Below are 26280 nucleotides of genomic sequence, written 5' to 3' on the forward strand. Positions count from 1 at the left end.
CCCCCCTGAGCTTTCAGAATTATTCGAAGCTTTTCCTGGGAGTAAACTTTCTGAATCTTGTATAGGCAGCATCCTTCCCAGTCTCTTCTGAGAATGCCTCTTGCGTTGTATTGATTTGAGTAGATATCAAGAGATCTCGTTAATGGCTGGATGATGAATCCTTTACATTAGAGAAACTTCTAAATTGGTAAATTTTTAGAGAGTTCTCATTACTAACAGCTGCTTCATTGGTAACTATAAAAAAACAAATTAGAAGGTAGAAAAAATATTTAGTGGTTAACCTGAGAACTCCCTTAATTTAAAACAAACAAACAAACAGAAAAACGGTTTGGGAAACCTTATTTGTGGTCTCCACTTCCCCTCAATGAGTCTCACAGATGCTAATAAAAACAGTAGGATCATTAATAGGTTGATTAACAGAGAAAAAGAAAAAACTGAAGGAAAGTCTAGAGACTTCCTCCCAATGAGGTGGAAATTTTAAAAGTACTTGTCCCAAATGGATAAAGAAGTCTTTAGGTGGTTATTAAGAATTGGGATAAATTAAATGGACATCAGTGGTATTAAAACAAAGATTTGGTACAACAGTACCTAAGGCTGGATGACCCAAAGAGACCCCCTTTTTGATTCCCAACATTAAAGCACTCCAAACGAGTTTGCTCTATTTCTCCCAGCTTATACATATACTTAAAAATGTTGGAAGAAAATTACTCTGAGATACTTGACAAATAATTACTTGCGGCAACAGTTAGGCCTAGTTAAAATCAAGTTAAAAGATTGATCAAAGGGCCTGAGTCCCTTGGCTCAACCCCTCACTGGGGACCCCAGAGCCTTTTATACGAAAATTGATAAATGGTCAGGAATAAAAAGAAAGGAAAGCTTCTAGGACTCCTTGTAACAGCAAGGCTTTTTTATTGTGTCCTAATTGAAACTAAAAGCTAAACGTGTAAGAGTTGATAGAATTGAGATGAAAGTTTATAAAAATTGGTATATTTAAATATGCGTTATTGAAGATGGTTACATCTCTTTTGCCTAATTGTATTGTGGGATAAACAGTATGTCTCACTGGGGAATGCTTCCCCTGCTTGGTATTATAAGACAGGGCATATGAATCTGTCTCTCAGGAAACATTAATTAAATATACTAAGGAAACCAATGGGGTTACCTGAGACTGTACACTACAAAGTAAAAACTGCAAGGTAATATTCAGGGGCTAATAAAAGAAAAAAAAAACAACAGAAACTTTACTCTGGGTCTAGCCTGTGCACTCAGAAAGAGAGACTTAGTTGAATGCTTTGTGCAAACTTTTGAAGGCTTGATAAACGAAACTAAAATTCTAAAACATAGAACTCTTAAATTTCAGTTTAGTTGGAAATCTTCTCACTTGTATGAAAAAAGCAAATGAAAGAAGCTATAGTTGGGCAAATCAATCTTTTAATATCATTTAGGAGGCAGACCAGTTCTTTGGAGAATTAAAAGCAGCTATCTTTGTCTTGCAAATCTCTACAAATCAGAAATTTAGATATAACCCACAATGACCTGAGACTGAGCCTAATCAGTTCAATCAGAAAGAACCTGAAACCAAGGAGAGAAAAAGGGAAAAAGTGGCCTTTTAAAACTCGAACAACTGGAAAGGCTCCCTCACCTAGAATCTAAATTATAGCCTCCTTAAGTGTTTATCAAGGACAAATAAAAATCTTACGTCTTTTCCACAAAGAGTAAAGCCCTAGTCATCTGAGCAAATAAATTTAGCTTATTTCAACTATTATTTATAAACTAAGTTTATATTATGTTTATATTGTTTATAAACTTACTTTATATTGTAAGTTTATATCTATGTAAGTTTATATTGTAACACCTGATTCATAACTAAGTGTTAAAGTGAAGCTATGAGATTTCTAATTATGTCTTTTTATGTCTGTGTATATTATACATATAACATATCTCTACCTCCAGAAAATATGACCAAAATTAAATTTATAAAAGAGCTTTGTTTGACTTGAAAGTAAGCACTTACACATAAAATATTTCTAAATATAATAGAAACTGGTCAGAATGAATTTGAGGTTCACATGATCTAAGAAATATCCAATATTAAGTTAATATCTGGTATTAAAGCTAGCTTAGGCTTGTTGGTTTATCAATATAGACATGTCTTACTTTTATTGTACCTAGGTTAACTGAAGGTCAGTAAGGTCATGTTATTTCTGTTGGAGAATTTGTCAGCAAGAAGAAAAAATTAACTTGGTATATTTTCATAACTTGTAAAACAAAAGTAAATGAGGAGTTTTCAGGTGAACTCTTTAGGAATTATATTTTGGGTATGTCTGTCTAAAATAGTTTATCCAGGTTTCTGGTAACCTGAGTTTTGCTAAGTTAAATGATGGGAAATCATTGAATTTCAAAGTCATTTCAAATAAGATAAAATACTGGAACATTAAATGCTAAGCAGGTCTAAAATTACCTACCTTTGTATCCTTACGAGAAGGAAAGAGGAAGGAAATTATGCTATGAGAAGATGTCTGTTTCTGGAGGTTATGGATTATTCCAGTCAGGAAATGCTGGTATGACAGAGAGTTCACAATTACTTGCTGCTTGTCAGTTTTTGCTAGAGATTAGGGTTTTTAAGGGTTAAAATTGTAGTATGTAGTTAAAGCTACTAAAAATGAGGGAAACATTTCAGTATGCAAGGAAAATAGGATGTGTGTCTTCAGCAAAAGAAGGTATGAGGAATGGAAATACATTTTGTTAAGTGAAAAGAGTGATTTTTGTTCTAGAGCTGGTTCTTGATGGAAAAATACAGGACAAACTCATATGGATTCAGAAAGTCGTGAAAGGTTTATGGAAAGGGAGCCCTGAAAAGTAGTTTTGTGCATGGTTAGGCTGAGATTAAATTTAATTAGGTAAATGGATTTTGTTAAAAGTGGGCTGGTGCAGGACTGGATTTGGTTCCTTTCTTAAGAGAACAAATTTTTCTTGGAATACTGCTTTTGATTGTGTTCCTTTACCTTTAAGTGATCTGTATTTGCTTTTGAAATATTTTGTCACTTACGTTAAATAAGTATTGTTTCACAGTGACCTATGATCCTATTTGACCAAGTGTCTTGAAACCTTTTTGATATTTTTGACAGACTTCTCAAATATCAAATTCTAATTGAAGTTCTTTTGACCTCCAGCTAACTCTGGAATGCCTCAGAGGAACCCTGAGGCACCTTAGAGAAATGTTAAACTAATTAAGCTTATTCGGTATGTTAAATTACTTGAAGCATTGTTAAATGATTGGAGACAAACTTTAGGTTATATTGTATGGGTAAATGTCATTAATATAGATATTCCAAAATTTATATGAAATTCCTAAAAATCTGATATGTCCTGGTATGTTATCAGTCATAATTCTATTTATCTCAAAATGTTGTATGTCACAAAAATATCCCAAATTTCTTGTCAGTTGCATTGTAATCAGATCTTTAACAATGCCATTTTAAGTCTTTATCATTTAAAAACAATCATTGTTTTACTCTGATTTTATAAAATGAGAATCTTCAAGAAGATTCATAAAAAGGATTTTTTAACAAATTAAGTTTCTGATAACTTTTATATCATACAACTGAACTGGGTAGGAAATTTTAAAACTCTAATGAAAAAACCTGATGACTTCATCCAGATCAACAGGAATTAGTTACATGGGACTGAATGAACTGATACATAAGACAATTTTATGACTCTTTTCTGAAATATACTGCCTTTTAATCTTTTCCAGAAAATCTTTCCTCTTATGCTGTGACCTGCAACAAGTTGATAAAGTATACTTTTGTAAATGATTATGAAACATTTAGCTTTTTCTCTCTACCTGATTCTTCCAGAATTTGGCTTCTCCAGGTGGCTCTCCTGTGGACTTGATGGCTTATTGCAACCAGATTATAACTAGTTATACTAATCATTGTTTTAATTTGCTCTGTCTTGTTGTTTTCAAATTATTTATACCTTGTGTCTCTCTCTGCTGTACTATGATCTTATTAATGCTACTAGCTATATTACTTATTCTGTCTGTTTTATAGGATTGTTATCTCTTGCACTACCCAATGTGTAACCAGGCCTCCGACAAAATTAATGATGGCTAAAAGTCTTGAGGTAGTTGATCATATATAACTCTACATAGAATAATTGTAATAGTGCAACTCTAGATATGGGAAGAAGCAACAAAGGGAAACATTACCTGGATCATAATAGTCTAGTAAGACAGCTGATCCAGAGAATTTTAGATCAATAGCCCTAATCCAAAAAATGAGCGGATTGAGTAGCCTATCACACAATCTTCGCCTGATCTAGGAATGAGCCTTCCTAGCACTGTGGGACAAAATTGGTCATTAAATGCCTCCCAAACGTTGGTTGAATTTATGACCGAGAGGAAAGTTGTGGACATAGAATGTTACCAGCATTTCAGTAAACAAAGGATGCTGCAGCCACCCCCAGCTGTGCACCCTGAGGGGAATTCAGGATGGAGAAAAACAGGATACTGGCCCTAGATAGTTAAGGTGCATATCAGAGGAATAATTTCAATAGGCCCAGACTCTTGCATCTTCTCATACATGGAAAAGTGCTAAAATTCATTAACTTGAGATGTCTGGTTTTTCTCTAACAGTAATCTTTTGATGTTCTGACTACCTGTTTTTGTTCGTTTGTTTTGTTTCGTGTGTTTGTATTGTTTTGTTTGCAAAACTCCTTTATATCCTGGCTCCTGTTTTAACCTCTTTGGAAATAATCCCTCAGAGCTATCTGAGAAGCTGTATCTTGGGCTTAAGTCCTCAGTAAGCCCACTGAGTAAAACATAATTCTCAACTTTTAGGTTGAGCATGTTTTTTGGACACCTATCTGTTGAGCTCCTCCTCTGCACGAGGTACTGTGGTAGATGGGAGTATAAAGATGACAGTGCTTGGTTTTTGAGAAGGTCAGGTCGCAGTGGAAGAGGCAGTACTGTGACTGTGTTGCAGCCTGTGTTGTACCAGAGCTACATGCCAGAGGGGGTGAGCGGAGGGTTTCTCTTCCATACAGGCTGCTTAGGAAGAGCACCTCTGAAAAGGCGGCATGCGAGCAGGGCTGGAATGCTACGAGGGATACCTGGGGACAGAGCTCCAGGCAGAGGAAACGGCAAGTACAAATGCCCTCAAGTACAGATGCCCTTAGGTGGGAACCATTTTGCTTCTACAAAGGGAAGCAGAGAGGCCACTGTTGCCAGAGGGCAGTGAGTAAGGGTGACCCCCAAGGGGGAGGGGAGGTCTAAGGTGAAGGGGGGTTAGGAGCACATCACTACTGTCAAGTCTTGGGCTTTTACTCTAAGATGGGAAGTCCTGGAGGGTTTGGAGCTGAAGAGCCACATGTTTGAACTCCGGCTTCTCTTTTTTTGTTTTTTTAACACCTTTATTAGAGTATAATTGCTTTACAATGGTGTGTTAGTTTCTGCTTTATAACAAAGCGAATCAGCTATATGTATACATATGTCCCCATATCTCCTCCCTCTTGCGTCTCCCTCCCACCCTCCCTATCCCACCCCTCTAGGTGGTCACAAAGCGCCGAGCTGATCTCCCTGTGCTATGCGGCTGCTTCCCACTAGCTATCTGTTTTACATTTGGTAGTGTATATATGTCCATGCCACTCTCTTACTTCGTCCCAGCTTACCCTTCCCCCTCCCCGTGTCCTCAAGTCCATTCTCTACATCTGTGTCTTTATTCCTGTCCTGCCCCTGGGTTCTTCAGAACCATTTTTTTTTTTTTTTAGATTCCATATATATGTGTTAGCATATGGTATTTGTTTTTCTCTTTCTGACTTCACTCTGTATGACAGACTCTAACTCCATCCACCTCACTACAAATAACTCCATTTCGTTTCTTTTCATGGCTGAGTAATATTCCATTGTATATATGTGCCACATCTTCTTCATCCATTCATCTGTCGATGGACACTTAGGTTGCTTCCATGTCCTGGCTATTGTAAAATAGAGCTGCAGTGAACATTGTGGTACGTGACTCTTTTTGAATTACGGTTTTCTTAGTGTATATGCCCAGTAGTGGGATTGCTGGGTCGTATGGTATGAACTCAGGCTTTTCAAGAACCACTGTGGCCTGCTGTGCAAGGGTGACAGTGGGAGATAGTTAAGAGGCACTGCAGTCATCCAGGTAAGAGATGATGGTGGCCTGGGTTTTGGTGGCTGATGGAGGTGTGAGAAATTATCAGGTGTTTCATATGTTCTCTCATGAGATTTGCTGAAGGAATGGGAGTGGAGTGTGAGACCAAGGATTCAAGGATAACTAACTGTGAGGTCTTCAGCCTGAGCGCCTTGAAGGAGAGTTGCCATTTATGGAGATGGGAAGACGAGGGGAGGAGCTGGCTGTGGGTGGGGGTGAGGCGCAGCAGAGTTTGGCTTTGGACATCTTCAGAGACTGCCTGCCATGTCGTCCAAGTGGAGATGTTGATCATGCAGTGAACATGCAGCTAGGACAGATGAGAGGCTGGCATCTGAAGAAAAGAAGCCTCAAAAGCATAAAAGAGGTGTGGGGGGATTATAAAATAACCCTCCTGAAAAAGTGTCAAGGCTTTTAAACTTACGTCATCACTGTTTTTATATCACTTATAAAGTTCTATGACTGTAAAAGTGTGTGGCAATACCATGTTGCAGGAAGTGGCTATAGCTGGTCAGTGGTTTCTGAAGTGTGGGCCTGAGGCCAACAGCATTAAATCTCCTGTGAGCTTGTTAGAGATGCAGATTATTGGGCGTCACCAGACCAGACCTAGTGAATCATAAACCCAGGGCAAAGGGCCGGAACTGTTTTGACAACTTCTCCGGGAGATTGTTATGAAGGTTAAAGTTGAGTGAGCTAGATAAGAAGTTTGGTATTTCTAGATTTTAATCATTTAAAAAGAAACAACTTTTTTTAAAGGTAAAATGTCTTTATTGTTTGAAGCATTAAAAAAGTAGACAAAAATTGGTATGACATTTCATTTCTTAGTCTTCTCAATGAGGTTATAAAAATACAGTGCCACTTAGTCTTATAAACTCTTGAAACTGTCTAGACGTTCACACTTAGTATTATCTGAAGTCACTTAAAACACACGAGATGATAAAACAAAATCACCTCATAAATACAATCAAAATTGCTTTGAGAAATTTCTAAATATAGACTCCTAGATAAATAGGACTTTTTTCTTTTCCAAAACATAGACAGTATTTCCCCCATGTTATGCCTACAGGCATCATAAATGTGGACTGCCTTCTCCTACCTTCTGTTCTAGATATAGATTAACAGAAATGCAAACTAAATTCAGTTTTTTTCAATTTAATCTCTTATTTTAAGATAAAATTCTTAATTTAAAACCAAGATCTTTTAGAATGCCTGGCTCATTTTCATTTTGTTTCAAATCACAATTCATTAAAAAAAAAAAATAGGAAGACGATGCAAATGTTCTTTTAAAGTACTTATATTCAGCTACAAAATCACCTTAAACGTTTCTGAAGAATGTGAACATACATGTGTGTATATTTTTAAATATTGCTGTTGCATCGTTCTGGGTTTTGAGGATTCTGCACTAACTTAATCTTCGTAAACTGAGATCACAGGTTTGGGTACAACCCAAATCATTCAGTGCATTCATCTACGGAAGCAGATTCGTGCACTTTACATATTTCTAACTCTTCATTTTCCTTCAGGTTGGTCAAAGAATAAACAATGTATACCATAAATTAAATCGAAACCCACTGCCATATGTCCTGTATGTGCTGTTGCTAATTAAAATAAGTGTATTCTTGCTGTGGAAATTCTGCAGTTTGGGAGTTGTATGAGATCATCTTTTCAAGGCATAGGTAAAGAATAAATCTTTTTTTTTAACGGAAAGAAATACAAATCAGATCATTAATTCATTCTCTGCATACAAAATGCTATTTTAGAGGTAAGTGAATTATTTCACCCCAAGGGTACTGTTTACACTAAAAAAGTACACCAATTGTTTAAGGAATTGCCTGAACATGGTCAATTTGAAATAACAATGAAATATTGAGATTTGATTACTTTACTGGCAGGAGTTGGACTATTAATGAAAACTGACATTTAAAATAATATGGGGGAAAATACAGAGCCACTTGAATGCTTATCACTTTATTACTGCAATCATAAATGGTAATGATTTGAATTAGTCTTCGACATTGATTTGTGTGTTTACATTAGTCCTTAATTATGCCTTCTCTGCCTTTTGTTTTGTTGCTCACCCTTTTAAGAAATGCCATGATAATTAGCACATGGTTGTGTTGCATAAAGCATCTTGTACTACCTTCCTGAGTACGTGTACATGTGTTCATTTCTCGTGCCTCTGCTCATATTTTTCTATTTAACTTTTCTGTTGGATAGCATTGAAAAGCCTTTGCTGATTTTCAAGGCAGTCTTTCAGCTTATCCTCTGTCAAAGTCAGTCGCTGCTCCAAGATTGAAACAGTCTGCAAAAAAGGAGGGCAAAATAATCAATGCCCGGTGACCTGGTGGTGAGGATGATGATGATAATCTCAGCATTGATCTTTTTCAGAACTGGAATGCCACCCTTTTGCCAGGAGGTTGGCTCAGAAATGAGCCCCAGAACTTGCCCCGCTTCTGTGCCCTAACACAAGGCAAAGCACTGTCAAGCAGTTTGAGGAAAAGAAAAAAAAGGAACCATTTGAGGAAAACGGAGTAAATGATCAAGCCTCTGTAGGTAATTCTGAAGTCTGATCTTCTAAAGCATCGATGCCAGAGAAGAGGCCACATGAGGCATGTTACGTAGTGTCACAGGTGACATGGAATGTGGGAGGTGGGGATGGAATGCCACATAACCCCACCGCTACTTAAATGGCATCACTGGTCATTCTGTCACAATCAATCCATGACGGACCATACCTATATTACCCTAGACAGCTGGATACCTAGCTTACTTTGAAAATATAATGACTGCTACCCCTTTCTGCACCCAGAAGATGACAGCAACTCATAGGGTTGTTAGGAAGACTGACTAAATGAAATACGGCATGTAAAATGCTTAAGCTAGTGCCTGGCACACAGGACTTCATGAATCTTAGCTATTCTAACTCCTTCAGCTCATAAGTGAGTATATAACTACACACACACGCGTGACTACTTTTAAATCTAATTGTGATAGACGACTTCATCTTCAGTCTTTTATCTTTTAAAAAAACTATACGATAAAATAGATTCAGGAAGTTGCACAAAAAACATGTGGCACTTAATGAACTCTCATGAGAAAAGCACCGTTATGACCAACACCCAGGTCAAGAACTAGAACTCTGCCAGCCACCCAGAGTGCCTTGCGTGCGCCTTCCCCCATAACAGCCCCTACCCTGACCATTATAATAATCACTTTTCTGCATGTCTTTATGGTTTTATCTTTCAAGTGTACATCCCTAGACACTATATCTTACCCATTTTCAAGATTTGATGTCATTTAAAGTCTTTTAATCTACAGATCCCCACTCTCTCCATTTATTTTCTTTGTAATTTGTCTTTTGACAGGTTCAGGCCATTTGACCTGCAGAGCCTCTACCAGTCTGGATTTCAGGGACTGCGTACTCTGGGTACAGTTTAATCTGTTCTTCTACCCTCTGTATTTTATGTAAATTGGAAGCTGGATTCAAAGGCTTGGTAAGACTCAGGTTAGATCCCTCGGTAAGACTATTCTTTCTTTTGAGGGCACAATAATAACATTTGCTTCTTTTTCTGTGTTGTTAGTAGCTACTTAATGCCTAGATCTATCGATTCTTAGAGATTCCCAGTGATATTCTAATTCCATCACTTAAAAAAATTTATTAGTTGGGATAATTTATACAAGACACTTCTCTCATATATTATTTGGTTACCTGGTAGTACAGTTCATATAGGAAAAGCAACATAAATGCTTGGTTACTTTAGTTGACAAGTTTCAAAATAATGAATTGATTCCCTACCAGCCTCTGAAGGTAATCAGTCAGTTTAAAACAAAAACATTATCTAATAGTTTTTGCTCTCATATTCCATACTATAGATCATGATTCATTGAAATTAATGGCAATGCTGATAATACTTTCTACTATTTCTTGAGTGCCTACTATGTGCCAAGCATTTTGCCTGATACTTTACATACATTATCACAATGTAAGATGCAAAAGCTTTTGATATGTGTATTATCAACACCTTTAACACTGGTTAACTCCACTTACCTACCAACCATCTTAAAAGTTATAATGAGAAAGTGATACTACAATCTGTACTGAATTATAAGCACTGCCACTGGGTTAGGAGATGTTCAGTCATCTGTAATTAAAGTGAATCTGAATGTGTTTATTTTACTTGTTATTTGCCCACAGATTCACACTGTTCCCATTTTGCAAGTGTGCTGTGCCTGCTTTTAACTTTTCATATTTGAAGGAAAGTCCTTCAAAATTAAAAGTAAAAAATTACAGACTTTCAGTAAAGTTTAAAGTGATCCATTTAACCTTGAATCAGGAAAAAAGAAGGCAAAATGAGTCACGAAGCTGACAGAGTAGAAGATGGAAAGACCCTAAAGAGTACCTGCCACCCAATGTGACAGTGCAGGTGAGGAAGCCAGGACCCTGGGAAACAGGCCAACCAAAACTAAAGCTGGCATGAAGCTGAGAGAACAACTGCCTTTTAAAGGAAAGGAAAGTCTGATAAACACGAAGTCACCTCTAGCACAATACTGCAAAGCAAAAATTGATGATTTTCCTATGATTTTCATTGTACAGATCTTATGACTCCAAGGTCTCACAAGGCTCATTCCCACAATGTCATGACCCACATCCACATCCCTTAACTCCAAGGCCCTGAGATGTTATCTAAAGGGTAAAAATTTTAATTACTGGCTCTTAACCCAAAATGGAACCTTAAAAGTCCGATGCCAGGGCCTTGAATTCTCTGGAGACGAGAACTGGACATCTGGATGATTCTTAACTGCCCTGACGATTATAATGTACAGCCAGGGTTGAGAATAAGAATTAGATGATTTCTATGCATGAGCAATTTCAACTTGAAATATTTATTCTGCAAAAGTAATTGACGTCTTCTCTAGTTCACATTATAGCCTCTTTCTGTATAATTTAGGACGGTGTCTGCTCTAACAAATATTAATATCCTCATTCTGTTTATCAAAGAGGAACAATAAGAATTCTTCAAAGGAAACACTGAGCAGAGCTGGAAGGGCAACCTCTGATGTATCCATCTTAATACACCACTTCCATTAAATGACATCTGTATTTCCTGACCAAGAGTTGGAAGACCTTTGATATATTAAGATCCATGGTATCCCTTCTTGCAGAAGTATATTGACATCAAAGGACTGGGTAATATTCTAAAAGGGGAATGTGGAAACCTCACCTCCAGAAGAACAGAGCATCAACAAAAGGAGCTTTGGAATGAGGGAAGTTATACAGTGGACAGAGAGAACTTCCTCAGAGTGAAAAACTAAAGCACTGCCAATATTTCATTCTAACTAACTGAAATGATTAATCCCAATACATCTTTCTTATTGCCCTGAATATTTCTTTGATAATGTCCAAATCTGAATACATGGCATCAAAAATTCTTAGGGCAAAACAAACATTACTGTCCAAAATCAAATAATACATTTGTAGCATGAAGTACATGGTCTCCCCCATTCGCTTGTGGTCCTCAGATGCCAGATAGAGTACAGTGTGTGTGTGCACACATGCATACGTGTATATGTGTGCATGGGCTCTGACTTCGCCTCTATAAGGTTTAGAGCAGCTCAGCACAGCAGGCGCTGCTATATTAACTACCACCTTTGAGCTTGCCTTGCTAAGAAAGAACATTTTCTCCCTGCTCTGCTAGTTCTGCAACCTTCTGTAACTAGGATTTTGTACGTCTTACCCCCAAGTGAAAAGCGCGCCAACCCACCTGTGTCAAAACATTGAGCTGTTCCATAATATGCTCTAACGCATCGGTCACAGCGAGCGGTATGTTTCGTTGACTCTCAGAAGGGAGGTAGCTCATTTCTTCTGTTTTCTTTTTCAAGGTTGTAGGTGAACATTCTGATGATATTAAAGAAGGGTTCAAGAAATATCCGCAGATCTCTTCACCCTTGTCTGGTAGAGTTCGAACAGTGGTTTCTGTTGTCTTTGACACCATAGAAAAGATAGGAAGAGTTATATTTTCCAAACTTTAAACTGATATAAAAGTTTTCAACATTCCTCTTTTAAAAGCCCAGCTTTCATTTAATTGTTCATCTTCAACTACAGCAGATTATGGAAATTACAATTATAAGGAAAAAAAGGCTACAAAAGGATGGACGAAATTCATAATTTTCCTTGATTTTTTTTTTCAATAAAATATACTTTGTATGTATCTGTCTGAAAGATCAGGTGTTCTACCATTAAAAAGGTGGTTACATGCTAATTCTTGATTTTTAAAAAGTCACATCCATTAAGATGACTATTATTTGATTTCTTTGGGGAGGAGACAAGATGGCAGAGTAGAAGGACTTGAGCTTACCTCCCCTCATGAAAACACCAAAATCACACAGCTAACTAACTGCTGAACAACAATCGAAAAAAAAAAGAGAACCTACCAAAAAGATACTCTACATCCAAAGACAAAGAAGAAGCCACACAAGACAGTAGGAGGGGCGCATTCACAGTATAATCAAATCCCATAACCACCAGGTGGGTGACCCAGAAACTGGAAAATAATTATATCACAGAGGTTTTCCCACAGGAGGGAGAGTTCTGAGCCCCATGTCAGCCCCCCCCCCCCAGCCAGGGGGGACTGGCATCAGGAGGAAGAGGAGCCCCCAGAGCATTTGGCTTTGATGGCCAGTGGGGCTTGAGTGCAGGAGCTCCACAGGACTGGGGGAAACGGAGACTCCACTCCTGGAGGGCCCACACAAGGTTTCATGTGCACTGAGATTCAGGGCAAAGCAGTGACTCCACAGGAGCCTGGGCCAGACCTACCTGTGGGTCTTGGAGGGTCTCCTGGGGAGGTGGGGGTTGACTGTGGCTCACTGTGGGGACAAGGACGATGGTGGTGGAGGCCCCGGGGAATATTCATCAGCGTGAGCTCTCCTGGAGGTCGCCATTTTGGTACTGAGACCTGGCCCCACCCAACAACCTGCAGGCTCCAGTGCTGGGATGCTGCAGGCCAAACAACCAACAGGGTGGGAACACAACACCGCCCATCAGCAGACAGGCTGCCTAAAGTCATCCTGAGCCCACAGCCATCTCTAAACACACCCCTTGACATGGCCTTGCCCACCAGAGGGAAAAGACCCAGCTCCACCCATCAGTGGGCAGGCACCAGTCCCTCCCACCAGGAAGCCTGCACAAACCCCTGGACCAACCTCACCCACCAGGGTGCAGACACCAGAAGCTAGAGGAACTACAAACCTGCAGCCTCAGAAACGGAGACTGCAAACACAGGAAGTTAGACAAAACGAAACGGCAGGGAAATATGTTCCAGACAAAGGAACAAGGTAAAACCCCAGAAGAACGACTAAGTGAAGTGGAGATAGACAATCTGCCTGAAAAAGAATTAAGAGTAATGATAGTAAAGACGATCCAAGATCTCAGAAAAAGAAAGGAGGCACAGACCGAGAAGATACAAGAAATGTTTGTTTGAAAAAGAACTAGAAGATTTAAAAATCAAATGAACAGAGGTGAACAATACAATAACTGAAATGAAAAATACTCTAGAAGGAATCAATTAGCAGAATAAATGAGGCAGAAGAACAAGTGAGCTGGAAGACAGATTGGTGGAGATCACTGTCATGGAACATATTAAAGAAAAAATGAATAGAAATAAGGACACTCTCAGAGACCTCTGGAACAACATTAAACACACCAACATTCACATTATAGGGGTCCCAGAAGGAGAAGAGAGAGAGAAAGGGCCTGAGAAAATATTTGAAGAGATAATAGCCAAAAACTTACCTAACATGGGAAAGGAAACAGTCACCCAAGTCCAGGAAGCACAGAGAGTCCCGTACAGGATAAACCCAAGGAGGAACACAACAAGACACACGTTAATCCAATTGACAAAAATTAAATGCAAGGAGAAAATACTAAAAGCAACAAGGGAAAAGCAACATGTAACATACAAGGGAATCCCCATAAGGTTATCAGCTGATTTTTCAGCAGAAACTCTGCAGGCCAGAAGGGAGTGGCATGATATATTTAAAGTGATGAAAGGGAAAAACCTACAACCAGGAATACTCTACCCAGCAAGGCTCTCGTTCAGATTCGAGGGAGAAATCAAAAGCTTTACAGACAAGCAAAAGCTAAGAGAATTCAGCACCACCAAACCAGCTTTATGACAGATGCTAAAGGAACTTCTCTAGGCAGAAAAGAAAAGGCCGCAACTAGAAATGAGAAAATTACAAATGGCAAAGCTCACTGATAAAGGCAAACGTAAAGGTAAGAAGTCATCCACATATAAATATGATATCAAAACCAGCAATCATGAGGAGAGTACAAATGCAGGATATATTGGTAATGCATTTGAAATTAAGAGACCAGCAACTTGAAACAATCTCGTGTGTGTGTGTGTGTGTGTGTGTGTATGGCTATATCAAAACCTCACGGTAACTGCAAACTGAAAATCTACAATAGATAAACACACACACAAAAGAAAAAGCAATCCCAACACAACACTAAAGTTAGTCATCAAATCACAAGAGAAGAGAACAAAAGAGGAAGGGAAGAAAAAAGACCTAGAAAAACAAATCCAAAACAATTAACAAAATGGCAATAAGAACATACATATAGATAATTACCTTAAACAAACGAATTTAATGCTCAAACCAAAAGACATAGACTGGCTGAATAGATACAAAAACAAGACCCATATATATTGCTGTCTACAAGAGACCCATTTCAGATCTAGGGACACATACAGACTGAAAGTGAGGGAATGGAAAAAGGTATTCCATGCAAATGGAAATCAAAAGAAAGCTGGAATAGCAATACTCATATCAGAAGAAATAGACTTTAAAATAAAGACTGTTACAAGAGACAAGGGCACTACATGATGATCAAGGGATCAATCTGAGAAGAAGGTATAACAATTGAAATATATATGCACCCAACATAGGAGCATCTCAATATATAAGGCAAACACTAACAGCCATAAAAAGAGAAACTGACAGTAACACAGTAATGAGGGGGGGGGTCTTTAACACCCCACTTACATCAATGGACAGATCATCCAGACAGAAAATCAGTAAGGAAACACAGGCCTTAAATGACACATTAGACCAGATAGACTTGATATTTATAGTGCATTCCATTCAAAAGCAGTAGAATAGACAGACATTCTTCTCAAGTGCACATGGAACATTCTCCAGGATAGAGTACATGCTGGGCCACAAAGCAAACCTTGGTATATTTAAGAAAATGGAAGTCATATCAAGGATCTTTTTTGACCACAACGCTATGAGATTAGAAATCAACTACAAGGAAAAAAACTGTAAAAAACACAAACGCATGGAGGCTAAACAATATGCTCCTAAACAACCAATGGATCACTGAGGAAATCAATAAATGAAAACGAAAGCACGATGTTCCGAAACCTATGGGATGCAGCAAAAGCAGTTCTAAGAGAGAAATTTACAGTGATACAATCTTACCTCAGGAAACAAGAAAAATCTCAAATAAACCTAACCTTACACCTAAAACAACTAGAGAAAGAACAACAGACAAAACCCAAAGTTAGTACAAGGAAAGAAATCATAAAGTTCAGAGGAGACATAAAAAATAGAGACAAAACAATAGAAAAGATCAATGAAACTAAAATCTGGTTCTTTGAAAAGATAAATAAAATTGATAAACCTTTAGCCAGACTCAAAGAAAAAAAAGAGGGCTCAAATCAATAAAATTCGAAATGAAAAAGAAGTTAAAACAGACACCACAGAAATACAACGGATCATAAGAGACTACTACAAGCAACTCTATGCCAATAAAATGGGCAACCTAGAAGAAATGGAAAAATTCTTATGTATAATATTCTAAGACTGAACCAGAAAGAAATAGAAAATATAAACAGACCAATCACAAGTACTGAAATTGAAACTGTGATTAAAAATCTTCCAACAAACAAAAGTCCAGAACCAGATGGCTTCACAGGTGAATTCTATCAAACATTTAGAGAAGAGTTAACACCTGTCTTTCTGAAACTATTCTAAAAAATTGAACAGTATAGAGGTTCCTTAAAAAACTAAAAACAGAACTGCCATATGATCCAGCAATCCCACTCCTGGGCATATATCTGGAGAAAACCATAATTCGAAAAGATACATGCACCCCATTGTTCATTGCAGCACTATTTACAATAGCCAGGACACGGAAGCAACCTAAATGTTCACTGATAGATGAATGGATAAAGAAGATGTGGTACATATATACAATGAGATATTACTCAGATGTAAAAGAATGAAATAATGCTATTTGCAGCAACATGGATGTACCTAAAGATTATCATACTAAGTGAAGTAAGTCAGACAGAGAAAGATAAATATATGATATCACTTATACGTGGAATCTAAAAGGATGATACAAATGAGCTTATTTACAAAAGAGAAACAGACTCACAGACCTTGAAGACAAACTTATGGTTACCAAAGGGGAAAGGTCGGGGGGAGGGATAAATTAGGAGTTTTGGATTAACATCTACACACTACTATATATAAAATAGGTAATCAACAAGGACCAACTTATAGCATAGGGAATTCTACTCAATATTCTGTAAAAACGTATATGGGAAAAGAATCTGAAAAAGAATGGATATATATATATGTACAGCTGAATCACTTTGCTGTACACCTGAAACTAAACATTGTAAATCAATTATACCCCAATATAAAATAAAAAATATTACTTTTAAAAATGAAAATAATAAGCATTGGTGGAGAAATTGGAACCCTCCTGCATTGCTGTGGGAGTATAAAATGGTCAGCTGATGTGGAAAACAGTTTGGCTATTCCTCAAAGGTTTCAACACAGAATTAGCATACAATCTAGCAATTCCACTCCTGAGTATATATCCACAAGAACTGAAAGCAAGGACTTGAACAGATACTTGTACACCATTATTCATAGTGGCATTATTCACAATAGTCAAAAGATAAAAACAACCCAGCACCAATCAACAGGTAAATGTATAAACAAAATGTGGTACACACATACAATTGAATATTATTTAACCATAAAAATAAATAGAATTCTACTACATGCTACAACATGGATGAACCTTGAAAACATCCTAAGTGAAAACAAGACACAAAATACCATATGATTCCACTAATATGAGGTACCTGGAATAGGCAAATTCAGAGAGAGTATAGTTTACCATGAGCTGGAGGGGAGAAGAAACATGCAGTTTATGTACCCATTGCTTAATGAGGACAGAGTTTCTGTTTGAAATGATGACAAAGATCTCAAAATAGTGGTGATGAGTACACAACATTGTGAATACTTAATGCCAGGGAAGTGTACACTTAAAAATGGTTAAAATGGTCAATTTTATGATATGTATATTTTACCACAATAAAACAAATAAGCCCTCCAAACATATAGCAATAAAAATCTAAAAATAAAATTAAGAAAACAACTCAGTCTACATGAGCATCAAAAAGAATAAAATGTTTAGGAATAAATTTAACAAAAACAGTGCAAGGCTTATATACCAAACACTACAAATAAACCATCAATGAAAGAAAGTAAAGACCTAAATAAATGAAAAGACGTTCCATACCCCATGTTCATGGAACAGAAGACTTAATATTGTTAAGATGGCAATATTCCCCAAATTGATACATACAGGTTCAATACAATCCCCATCAAAATCCCAGCTGCCTGTTTAAAAGAAATTGACATGCTGGTCTTAAAAGACATATAGAAATGCAAGGAACCCAGAATAGCCAAAATAATATTGAAGGACACAGTTCAAGACTCACATTTCCCAGTTTCAAAATTCACTACAAAACTACAGTAATCAAGACAGCATGGGACTGGCATAAGGACAGACATATAGATCAATGGAATAGATAGACCTTTCCATATATGGTCAATTGATTTTTGACAAGGTTCCCAAGATAATTTAATGGAAAATAATAGTCTTTTTCAAGAAACTGTGCTGGGAAAACTGTGTATTTAAATGCAAAAGAATGGATTTGGGCCCCTACCTCACACCATATACAGGATTAACTCAAAATGGATCATAAAGTTAACTATAGGAGCTAAAACAATACAAATCTTAGAAGACAACATAGGAGTAAATTTTCCTCGCCTTGGATTAGACTGAAGCTTCTTAGATACAATACCAAACTACAAATGACAAAATAAATAACAAATTGGACTTTATCAAAACATAAAACTTTTGTGCTTCAAAAGACAACAAGAGGGACTTCCCAGTGGTCCAGTGGCTAAGACTCCATGCTCCCAATGCAGGGGGCCCGGGTTCGATCCCTGGTCAGGCGGCTATATACCATGTGCCGTAACTAAGAGTTTGCATGCCACAACGAAGATCCTACACGCAGCAAAGAAGATCTCGCATGTCTCAACTAAGACCCGGCGCAGCCAAATAGATAAGTAAACATTTTTTAAAAGTAGGTAACAAGAAAGTGGGAACAAATCACGCAGAATTGGGGAAAATATTTGCAAATCATGTATTTGATAAGAGACTTGTATGAGAACATACAAAGAACTCTTAACAACTCAACAATAAAAAGACAACCCAATTAAAAATGGTCAAAGGATTTGAACAGACATTTCTCTAAAGAAGATACACAAACGGCCAATAAGCACATAAAAAGACGCTCAATATCATTAGTTATCAGGGAAATGCAAATCAAAACCACAATGAGATACCAATTCATACCCATTAGGATGACTAAAATAAAAAAGAATATAACAAGTGTTGGTTAAGATGTAGAGAAACTCGAATCCTCATACATTGCTGGTGGGATTGTAAAATGATGCAGTCACTTTGGAAAACAGTTTGGAAAAATTCCTCAAAACATTAAACATTGAATTACTATGACCCAGTGATTCCACTCCTTGGTATATACCCAGGAGAAATGACCTCCTTTACATATATCCACATAAAACTTGTACATGAATACACAGCAGCATTATTTAGAATAGCCAATAAAATGGAAACAACCTATATGCATCAGAATGTTGTGATAATTAATGGAAAAACAAAATGTGGTATTATTCTTACAATGGATATTAGTTACCCACAAAAAAAGAATGAAGTACTGATACATGCTACAACACGATGAACCTTGGAAACAGTAGGCTGAGTTAAAGAAGCCATATACAAAGGCCACATATTATGTGATTCCATATGTATGAAATCGTCAGAATAGACAAATACAGGAAGACAGACTGAGATTAGTGGTTGCCAGGGGCTGGGAGGAGGGAAGAATGGGCAGAGGTTGATAATGGGTATGTAGGTGATGAAAATACTCTAAAATTATTTTTGGAGTGATTAAATATTCTAAAATTAGACAGCAGTGATGGTTGCACAACTTTGTGAATATTCTAAAAATCATTAAATTGTACACTTTAAAATGGCGAGTTTTCTAGTATGTGAATTATCTCATTAAAGCTATTTTAAAAACAAAGAATCCAAATAGATGCATCACAGAAATCACAGAATTTTTAAAAATTTTAATCAATTTTTCATTCCTGGTTATCACTGGCATATGAGAGTTCCAGACAGAAGGTACCTCAAACATGGCAAGTGTACTTCTAATGATGACGATGGTGGTGACAACCAGCATGGACAGAGCTTACTGTGTACTTGGCATTGTTTCAGGTGCTTTACGCATGTTAACTGGTTTAATCTTCACAATAACCCTATCAGGTATGTTCTGTTCTACTACTATTCTCATTTTTCAAACTAGGAAACAGAGATACAGAGAGACTAAATAACTTGCCCAAGCTCACACAGGTAGGAAAGGTGTATGAAACATAACCAATCATAAATCTAAGAGATGCCAAAGCACTCTGGGTATTGTGACCTTGGGATCAAAGCCACTGTTCTCCATGATCTTCCCAACCATTTTTAGGAAGATGAAAACTTTCAAATTTCCCTCTGTCATAATCTTACTAATTCATCATTTGTTGAAAATAATAAAAACAAACTCAAAATCCACCACCCCCAGTTCAAGCTTATTTTAAAATATGCATAAAACACATCTTAGTACTCCTACCCAGCTGAGTGGATCTGCTCAGGTTCTTTTCGTTTGTTCACTTAACAAACACTTCTGGAGCCTCGCTCTGTGTGAGGCGCAGTTCTCAATGGTGAGAACCCAGCAGTGGGTGGCAGGACCCAAGACTCTGCTCTCCTGAAGCTTATGTTCTGGTACCTTCAGTCATTTGGTACTTTATCTTTTCTACTTTGGTTGCATACCAGCCTATGTTTATCTCCAAAACCATCCTGGTCTCTGAGCAGTTATGCTCTGTACCCCCAGTTTTCCACCTTTGTGATATACCTGACAATATTAGGGTCTTAACCTAAAATACCTGAATGAAAATGACTTTTTTGGGCAGAAAGCACTCATTAAAATCCACACCCCCCAAAGAATCCTATTACTAAAGCTTTGAATTACTTAACTCTGTGATGAAGAAAATCTGAAACTGTCCTTGAAATGTTCAGAAGCAAAACTCCGAGCAATCATAGATCATAGAACAAGTTCACATAAAGGATTTTTAATGCCACTCATTAGCTGGGCCCAGGAGCACCTATGACCTACTTATTCATGTCCTGAGCTTAAGGGAACTTAGAAAACAACCTACAGCACTTATCTACCTGGGTCCCCAGCTATTGGCTGGTGGCAAACACTGAATGAAATGAAAGCAGTGTAAACATGAGTGTGGAATATGTGAAGAGTTCACCGAGAAGTCCTGTCTCACAGTCACAGTCTGCGTTCCTGATCCTAGGCAGCCGCCTCATTGACTGGGGACATCGTATGGACGGCCGTGCACAGCCATCCTCACCCTAAAATAAATAATTCCCGCTCAAAAGACAGACTTTTTTTTTTTTTTTTTTTGTAGTATTGCTTCTGCTGTGCCTTCTCTGCCCTCCTAGCATGACTGAATCTTTTTTGATCTCCAAATTTCAGCTTAATTGTCACATCTTCAGAAAAGTAGTCCCTGACCACCCTAATGAAGGTGGTCTGTCTACTGGCTACCATGGCATCCTGATGTCTTCTTCCATAACTGATGAGAGTTGTCTTTTCCTTCTCTATTGTCTGTCTCCCTCACTAGACTGTGCTATGCCTACTCTTCTGACCACTGTACCCACTGGATTTAGCAGAAACGTAAATATTTTTTGAATATGTTAACCACTCACATGCAGAGTTTATCACCCTTCTCACAGATGGAAACCAAACTCTCTATGACCAGGACAGTCTTTTTTACACGGATCACAACATACCTAAGTATGTACACACATGGTCGCAAATATAACTAATCTTATTGTAGTAGCAGCTCCAGCCCTTCATGGGAAAAGGCCTCTAATCTAATTAACACATTGGTCATCGAACCCTGGGGGATTGCAGTCAGGGTGGTTAGTGAAGAAAGGGCAATAGGAAATGGGCAAAGAAAGATTTAAGGCCATAGACAGTCTAGGCAGGAAAAGATCCCCATAACCTTAACAATAGTTTTCTTGTTTGGGACCAAAAAAAAAAAAAAATACTATCATATGACACATAAAGATGAATAGAACAGGGAAAAGGGTATGGGCAGAGAGAGAAAAAAAGTACGAGATCTCCATCCCGCATTAGCCAACTGACAGATCTGTTCTCTGGTCTCTCAAAGCTATTTGGACCTAGATATTAGCAGATTCTTTCCCACCGACCAAGCCTGCCTTTGCTTCCTGTTTGTACAGGAAAAGAGCAAGATGCACAGCTTGGGGAAGTTTCAACGCTGTCATTCATAAAATTAAAAAAAAAAAAAATGAAAAGGGAAAAAAATATGTTTAAGATTCTGGGTTATTAAAAGTCTAGCAAATGAGGCTGCAGTACCTGCTTGCTCCCAATATATTGAGGTCCTCTCCTGCTTCAGAGTTGCTAATATTCATTTTTTGCGTGAATGCTTACTGAACACTGACATTATACTAAGCATTTACCAATGTTAAATGTGAGTACAATGTGACACCGGCAATCAAGGAGGAGTCTCTATTATGGGGAGAGAATTAAGACAGAGCAAGGCCGGGATCCCCTGCGGTGCCTGGCACATACCAGCAGTGAATAAACGAGAAACACAAGCAAATGGCTGTAAGAAGAGAACAAATGCTTTGGAAGTCCATAAAAGGAAGAAATCACACATGTTCCCTTACCTCTTACTTTTCTGCAGACACTTGAAGTACAGCAGGGTAACAATAACATTCATTGATTGATTCAGCAAACGAAGGCCTCCTATACGTAGGCATTAAAGCTACAGCAAAGAACAAATCGGATTCGGTACCTTCCTTCACGGGGCTTACAGTTCTCCAGGGAGCCAATTCCTTCAAACGGATGGCAGGGCCATTACCACGCTTAAGTTCTCCTTGGATAAACTCATGGTTGCCATCTCAAAGATGGGAAAGACAGCCTCACCAAGTGCACAGAATGAAGGTGTGTGGCTAAGAAATCCTTATCTCTACAGGTTAAAAGGCTCCACTTTCCCTCTGAACATATACAATAGAGTGAAAAATACAGAGTTGACTGATGCAAACTACTTTGATAGTCCCGAGAGCTATATATAAAACCTGTCACATTCTGGGGACAAACGACTCTTAACAGGTTGTTTAAATGCCATGATTAATTTTAATGCATAAAGTTTCATTTGTCACATTAGAGAATGAATTCTTTTAAAGCATCAACAGAAAGTGAAAATTGTGGCATTTGCAAGTAAATTTTTATTGGGAAATTAACCATTCAACAATGTAATCAAGGTCTACACATTTAAACTACTACTATTTATATCATTAACAATGAAACATTCAAGATACTGTGGTGCCCAATTACATATGGAAGTTCATGCATTATATTTATTCTCTTTCTTCCTCTCCTCTTCTCTCCCCCTTCTACTACCCTTCCTACTTACCCCCCACTCACTGTCTGGGCTGGCAAGTCAGAACTAATCACTGGCACCACTTCACTCTCAAGGAGGCAAAAAACCTGTACTCTGAAAACTATAAGATGCTGATGAAAGAAATCAAAGATGACACAAACAGATGGAAAGATATACCGTGTTCTTGGACTGGAAGAATCAATATTGTGAAAATGTACTACCCGAGGTAATCTATAGAGTCAGTGCCATCCCTATCAAATTACCAATGGCATTATTCACAGAACTAGAACAAATAATTTTTAAATTTGTGTGGAACACAAAAGACCCAGAATAGACAAAACAATCTTGAGAAAGAAAAACAGAGCTGGAGGAATCATGCTCCCTGACTTCAGTCTAAACACAAAGCTACAGTCATCAAAACACTGTGGTACTGGCACAAAAACAGAAATATAAATCAATGGAACAGGATAGAAAGCCCAGAAACAAACCCACGCACTTATGGTCAATTAACCTACAACAAAGGAGGCAAGAATATACAATGAAGAAAAGACAGTCTCTTCAATAAGTGGTGCTGAGAAAACTGGACAGCTACATGTAAAGGAGTGAAATTAGAACATTCTCTAACACCATACACTCTCATAAGTCTTTGTTCATGCCTAGTAGAGCATTCATCACTTCTCATTATATTTGTGCTTTCATGTCTATATTCCCTACCAGGTCATGGGGGTTACTCTCTTGAGGGTAGGAGCCATAACTTGGTCATCTTTCTTCCTCGGGTGCCTAGCACAGTGCAGGAGACACATACAGGGCTCAACATTTGTTGAACTGAATTCAACTGACCATCCTGCATCTGCTGAGCCATCCTCAAAATGTAAATATTAATAATTTGACAGTATTTGGAGAGAAGTATTGATATAAACCCAAAGTCAAGCCAGTACGATTCTCTACTAAAAATTACTATCTTAAATGCCTCCTCAAAGGCACAATGAGGGAGCAATGGAAGCCTTTATCACTTAACTGCAAATCACTTCTTGATTTTTATCCCCCAAAAGTATATTTGATGGTTTCTGGTGAAATAGCATAAGGATCTTCTGACAAGTGTGAACATGCAAAAGGAGGTACTTCACTTGCAAAGATAAGCAGTGACCTGAACTGCAGATATATATTTAATAAATTGGTTAAAATAAGTCAGTTTGGGCTTATACTTAACATTTCTAGTTTTGATTTAATTCTGTAAGTAGAGAACAAAACAGACCCAAGTCAGAAAAGTCTATCCAAAAGTGGTCTTGATCCCTCTAGCTAAAGTGAGTTTCCCATCACTGAAGGTTCTAAAATAGACTAGGGATGATCACTTGTCAGGGATATTGTGAGAAGTATACAAACATCAGATCAGGAAATTCAGACTGAATGCCCTTTAAAAGTCTGTTCCATTCCTGACATTCTGAGATTTTTTAAATCACTACACACACACACACACACACACACACACACACACACACACACACACTTATAAAATGCCTGCCTGAAATAGACTAGGATAACAAAAAATACCTTTTGCCTGGAAAAAATAAAAGCAAATATTGCTTTTCAAAGAAAGAATGGATCATTTATCTTCAACAATAACATTTAGAATAGGGATTAGAAACTCCAATAATCTTTATATGGGATATAAAACAATGAAGACATACCATTTATTCAAACAAAATTGTTTTTATTTAGCACCTACGTGCCAGGAAAATTCTAGGTGCCAGAGATATAGGAGTATATTAGTTTCCTACCACTGCTGTAACAAATTACCACAAGTTTAGTGGCTTAAACCAACACAAATTTACTTACTATCTTGAAGTTCTGAAGGTCCAAATAGATCTTATGGGGCTAAAATCAAGGTGTCAGCAGAGCTGTGTTCCTTCTGGAGGCTCTAGGGGAGAATCTGTCCTTGCCTTTTCCAGCTCCTTGAGGCTGCCTACATTCGTGGCTCTAGGCTGCATCACTCCAATCTCCACTTCTCTGACTCCTATGCCTCCCTCCTTCCCCTGTAAGGACCATTGTGAGTGTATTGGACCATAATCTAGGATAATCTCCCCATCTCAAGATCCTTAACTTAATCACATTTGCAAAGCCCCTCTGCCATGTAAAGAAACATATTCACAGATTCTGGGGATGAGGACTTGGACATCTTTATGGACCATTACTCTGCCTAATACAAGAAATGGTTAAACAAAAGAGACCCTGTTGACATGGGGTTATATTCCAGTGAATAAATATAAAGATATGTGATGTAATGTCAGGTAGTAACAATGGTTATGAAGAAAAATAAAGCTGGGCAAGGTGTTACATTATGATTTAGCTCCACTGATGATGCATTTTTAAATTGGGGTAGAGAATAAATTGGGGGCATGTTAAGTTTGAGATGCCTATGAGCCTTCCAAGGGGAAAAATCATGAATACAATTGGAAATATATGATTCTAGATTTCTGCGGAGAGGTTGGGACTAAAGATATAAATTTGGGAGTTATCAGAATATATATACATATATTTACCCGTTTTTATAAAGGAGACAAATGAACAGCCAGGTGAAGAGGTACATAAGGCAAGGTCTGGAAGGGTACCAATTGCAGAAGCTCCTGTTCCCTTGGAGTTGGGGTATTCGGCATATAACTACTTACAGCCATGGCTCTACGATCAAACAAGAGGGAGGGGCCAAACAAGAGAACAGTGGCAAAGACTTTAGAAGGCAGGAAGAGAAGGAGCAGGAAAGGTGACTAGAGACCCATGAGGTAGGAGGAGTACTGGACCAGAAGGTAGATAAGGAAAATGTTTCAAGGGGAAGGGAGTGATCACTAAGACCAAGTCCTATAGAAAGGCTGATTTGGATGAATCACTGGGACCTTCACATGAGTGGAATGGTGGGGACAAAAGCTTAACTGAAGTGGATTCAGAAGAGTAGAAAGTGAAGAAATGAAGACTGAATATATGCCTTTCTTTTGAGGAGTTTTGCTATAAAGGGGAGCAGAGCAATGAGACAGGACTTGGAAAGGGATGAGGGGTCAAATGAAGTTTTCCTTTTAAAAGATGGGAAATACATTACAAACGTGGGCTGATGGAAAAGATCAAACAGAAAGAGAGCACTGATGTCACAGGATGGTGAGGAGATAACTACTTGGTAAATGGATTGCTAGGCAGTACT

At 37.9% G+C, this 26280-nt stretch overlaps 1 protein-coding gene across 4 annotated transcripts in view; it reads right to left on the minus strand.

The window, feature by feature from the left end:
• Nucleotides 1-26280, minus strand: part of POC1B (POC1 centriolar protein B) — a 147748-nt gene that overhangs the window by 34016 nt on the left and 87452 nt on the right. For 3 of the 4 annotated variants that reach the window (XM_082351812.1, XM_082351811.1, XM_082351814.1), the window contains 2 exons: nucleotides 11939-12157; nucleotides 6922-8478 (listed from right to left, as the gene is read on the minus strand). The exons of the other annotated variant lie outside the window; for it this stretch is intronic. In XM_082351812.1, coding sequence (XP_082207938.1) covers nucleotides 8374-8478; nucleotides 11939-12157 — 324 coding nt within the window. In that variant the 3' untranslated portion in view covers nucleotides 6922-8373. Of the gene's footprint in view, nucleotides 1-6921; nucleotides 8479-11938; nucleotides 12158-26280 lie in introns of those variants that run through there. 4 annotated transcript variants of the gene reach the window in all.

This window comes from Balaenoptera borealis (assembly GCF_965194805.1).
Source record: "Balaenoptera borealis genome assembly, chromosome: 13".
Classification (NCBI taxonomy): Eukaryota; Metazoa; Chordata; class Mammalia; order Artiodactyla; family Balaenopteridae; genus Balaenoptera; species Balaenoptera borealis.